This window comes from Histoplasma capsulatum, genomic scaffold (assembly GCF_000149585.1).
Source record: "Histoplasma capsulatum NAm1 scaffold_1 genomic scaffold, whole genome shotgun sequence".
NCBI classification, from domain to species: Eukaryota; Fungi; Ascomycota; class Eurotiomycetes; order Onygenales; family Ajellomycetaceae; genus Histoplasma; species Histoplasma mississippiense.
The window spans coordinates 2,947,455-2,951,303 of record NW_001813982.1 but is presented as its reverse complement, the minus strand read 5'-3'; the positions used below and the strand labels follow the sequence as shown (position 1 = coordinate 2,951,303).

The window sequence follows — 3,849 nt, the reverse complement described above, 5'->3', positions numbered from 1 at the left end:
CACCGATGTCCGTTGGTGAGGGTTTACGCCATCGATGCACATGAGCGAGCAATTATGAAACATACCCGCGATTTCAAGAAAAAGGGTTTCAAAGGGAACTCCCGTGGCAGCCACATTCAAGCCCCATTCGCAACGTTGGAGGAATTATTCAAAAAGCTACCAAAGGACGTTGGATTTAATATTGAAATGAGTAAGTTTTTTTATTTTTTTATTTTTTATTTTTTTATTTTTTTTATCAAAGACCACCCAACACGTATCCAACATACAATGGTATAGATAAGCTGACCAAAAAACACAAAAAAGAGTACCCCATGCTCCACGAATCCGAAGAAGAAGAAATGGACACCTATGCCGTTGAGCTAAACTCTTTTGTCGACACTGTACTGACGAAGGTCTATGACCTAGGGCAGGGCCGTAACATGATCTTCTCCTCCTTTAATCCGGACATCTGCCTCTTGCTCTCCTTCAAACAGCCCTCGATCCCTGTTATGTTTCTGACGGACTCTGGCATCACCAGGGTGGGCGATGTGCGCGCTAGTAGTCTGCAGGAAGCCATCCGATTTGCTTCTCGGTGGAATTTACTAGGGGTTGTGACGGCGGCGGAGCCGTTGATTATTGCGCCGCGGCTTGTGAGGGTTGTGAAGGAGTCTGGTCTTGTTTGTGTTTCGTACGGGATTGCAAATAATGAGCCGAAGAATGTGAAGGTATGGGTTTCTTATATCATTTTAACCCATTCTCCTCATGTCCTGGGGTGGGGGGGAGGAAGAAGAAGAAGTGGTAGTCTTGTCTAATTGGGAGATGCTGACGATGTTCGGGAAATATAGTTGCAAGTAAAAGAAGGCATTGACGCCGTTATTGTCGATAGCGTGCTTGCGATTCGGAAGGGACTTACGGAGGGGGAGAAGCAGGAGTCGAATGGACACGGTGGCAGGAGTGGTGGTAACAGTAATGTGACCGGATCGGGAACTAATGCTAATGATGCCGCCGAGTTGTAACAATGTGGACCCAAGGGAAGGAAAAAAAAATGGGGTGACAAAGGGAAATGGATTTCACTATAGCAGGAAGCCTGACAGCCCAAACCGTTCGACGCGCTTAATTCTTAATAAATTTAAGATTTCTGAGGTTCCGGGATATAGGTAATAGTCATGGCGAAGGAAAAGGAAAAGGTTAGATTCATGGAATATCATTTAGTTGAACTGCTCGGTGAGATTACTGGCTGGGAGAGGGAAAGACATCATAGTAGTTACGTTTAGGTTTAGAGTACAGTATATCACAGCAGGATCGATTACCGCTTTGCAATTCGCTGATGTTAGATTTTGTGTTAGGACAGTAGATGAGATGCTGTGTGTAACATCGCAATTCAGGGGTTAACTAGGTATTGCTCGTACGAATCAGCCAAGGAGCGAGCGGCTCGAGATGATATACAGAGGCTGGTTACAGGGAGTCAAGGGGTAATTATACAAATGTATCTATATATTAGCGGGCCCTGATCAGACCAGAGAACTAATGAGTCCACGGAATTGAATTTTTGTTTCTTTTTCTTTATCTTTTCTTTTTTCTTTTTTTTTTTTTAAAAAAAAAAAAAAATAAAATAAAATAACGCAAGGTATGTATGGACCCATGTTCATGGAATAAAATTAGATACCAGTCCGTACCCAGGATTGTGGGCGCGCCCCTCCCCCTTCTTTTTTTTTCCATCACCCGCAAAACACACAAAATTACATCAAACAACCATCCTTGATACTAGAATGCAGCTCACTCATCGCGACACGCACTCTCCTGAAGTCCCCGGCCGCTTTGTCCTTGTCGACATCGGTGCCTTTCTCAGCTCTGGCTGGCGGGGACGTTGATGATGGTGATGGCGATGGTGGTGGTGGTGGTGGTGGATGTGGTAAGGAAGAGGAAGCGGAAGAGGAAGGTTGCTGCGGCTGCGACGATGCGCCGCTTGTAGTTGTTGCTGGTAGGGGCGACAATGTATCGCGCGCGAATACCTCGACGATCCATTCGTACCAAACTTTTCGGTTGTCGGTTTGGCGGTACATGGTTACGACGATTTCGGAGTTGGCGGGGACGGTGAGAGGGGTCTGTGGTGGATTTCCTGTTTTTTAGTTTTGTCGTTTTTCTTTCTTTCTTTGGGAGGGGGGAAGAAGTAGAGAGAGAATGTTTGTATAAAAAGGATTGAATAATGGTATAAATTCGAACGCACCTTGAGCGGAAAGTAAATCGGGAACCAGCTTATCATGCCGGCACTCTTGGCATCCATCGTCACTGGATTCGTCGATAGCTCAACATCATCATACAGGACGGTCTCGAAATAGCCGGCGAGGCCATGGCAGGTACCCCGTTCTCGACAGGGGAACGCTAACCTGGTTCGTCGGACGTTGTGCGCGTTGGAGATTGTGGATGAAACTGGGGAAGGCGGCGGCGCGTTGATGTTGGGGTGCGAGAATGACCACGCTGATTTTATTATTGGTGTTGGGGATTCACTGGGGCGCGGCGACGAGGTGTTTCCACCGCCCTGAGTACTCTGGCCTCCTCCATTACCTCCTCCCTCGCTTGTCGGTTTGCTGGCGCTGGCACTTTTCTTGGGTTCTACGGGTTTTTGGAGGGTGGAGAGGAAATCAAACGCATGTAGCATAACGACGTAAGGTGTTTCTGGCGCAGCTGGGTTGGTGATTGATTGATTGGCTATATCCGCATGGAGGCGTGGAGAGGAAATTGGGGAAAGGTGTGCAGAGTATGAGGCTGGGATTGAAATCCCATGGACAGGGTTGAGCAGGTGAGTGACGCCATCCAAGCATTCAGGAGATAGTTCGTTGTCTCCAAATGACCCCAGTAACTCTGAAACTAATATATCTATTGGTGTGTGGATAATTTTGGGTGGCTCGTCGGAATCTCCTGCAAGTTTTTTTAAGCAATTGATCCATGGCTACTCTCTCCTCTTCAATACAGCTGGGAAGTACCTACCAGACTCAGGAGCCAGATGGTGCGGGCCTTTCCAACTGCGCATATCTGATTTCACCAAGTTCACACAACCACCCCACAAACCCTCGTTATGCCGTTGTAACAGAACGAAGGCGTTAGGGTTTTTCTCCACAACCCAAACTTCAATGGCCACGCCTGTTTCAACACTCGCGCGAATAGCTCGGGTGACCAAGGGACCTCGTCCAGCACCAACTACAGCAAGCACCACATGGCCTTCTGGATGGCAGGTTGGCTTTCCCTGTTCCGCCCAGTCTTTCAAAGCCTTGGCAATTGCACGCTCATACCATTCGTATTTAATGGGATCTTTCTCGAACACCTCGTAAGTTATGCTTTCCAAGTTAACGGTAAGGGGCTGGAGTGGAGCCTGTAAATAATCTTGATATCCAACTCCAAATCGCTCCATAGGAGTCCGAGCAGGCTGTTTCTGCTGGAGATTTCTCATATAAGACAGGTGAGGGGTTGGGTCAAAATTCTTTTTATTAGACCCAGATCTGAAATTCCGGTGCGCTTCCGCGGGGGTAGGATCGGCTTCCTCAGCTTCAATTCGGGGGCTGATTCCGGGGGTCGAATCAGTCTCAGAGCCCGATTTACCAATCTCAAGCCCGGGAATCGGGCCAACATCGCAAAGAATAATCCACGGTGGGATGCGGAGCTGCATCATGCGAGCAATCATGGCCTGGTGCGCCTTGGGCAAAACGGGAAACCCTTTTTGGTTCTTGATGAATGACGACCCTGCGATTGTGAGGATATGGACTTGTTCAGCATGCCATCGTGCCTGTACAGACAAAAGCGGAAGGTGTTTTGGGATCGATAAAGCTGTTCCATTCTAATCAGCAAGTTCATTCTTACGAGCAATGGTCTCCA

The 3,849-nt window shown here is 47.8% G+C and overlaps 2 protein-coding genes across 2 annotated transcripts in view; one reads left to right on the top strand and one right to left on the bottom strand.

Annotated features, from left to right (window-relative positions):
* Positions 1-54: 54 nt before the first annotated feature.
* HCAG_00843 (conserved hypothetical protein) lies at positions 55-995 on the top strand (the record flags this gene model as incomplete). Its single annotated transcript, XM_001543747.1, has 3 exons — positions 55-190; positions 304-704; positions 825-995. 3 exons carry the CDS (start codon positions 55-57, stop codon positions 993-995), a joined length of 708 nt encoding a protein of 235 aa, XP_001543797.1.
* A 723-nt stretch (positions 996-1,718) lies between these two features.
* The window catches only part of HCAG_00842 (hypothetical protein), a gene marked incomplete at both ends in the record, with an annotated part of 3,047 nt that continues 916 nt past the window's right edge, over positions 1,719-3,849 (bottom strand). The window contains 3 exons of the mRNA XM_001543746.1: positions 1,719-2,084; positions 2,207-2,592; positions 2,968-3,801. Coding sequence (XP_001543796.1) covers positions 1,719-2,084; positions 2,207-2,592; positions 2,968-3,801 — 1,586 coding nt within the window. The remainder of the gene's footprint in view (positions 2,085-2,206; positions 2,593-2,967; positions 3,802-3,849) is intronic.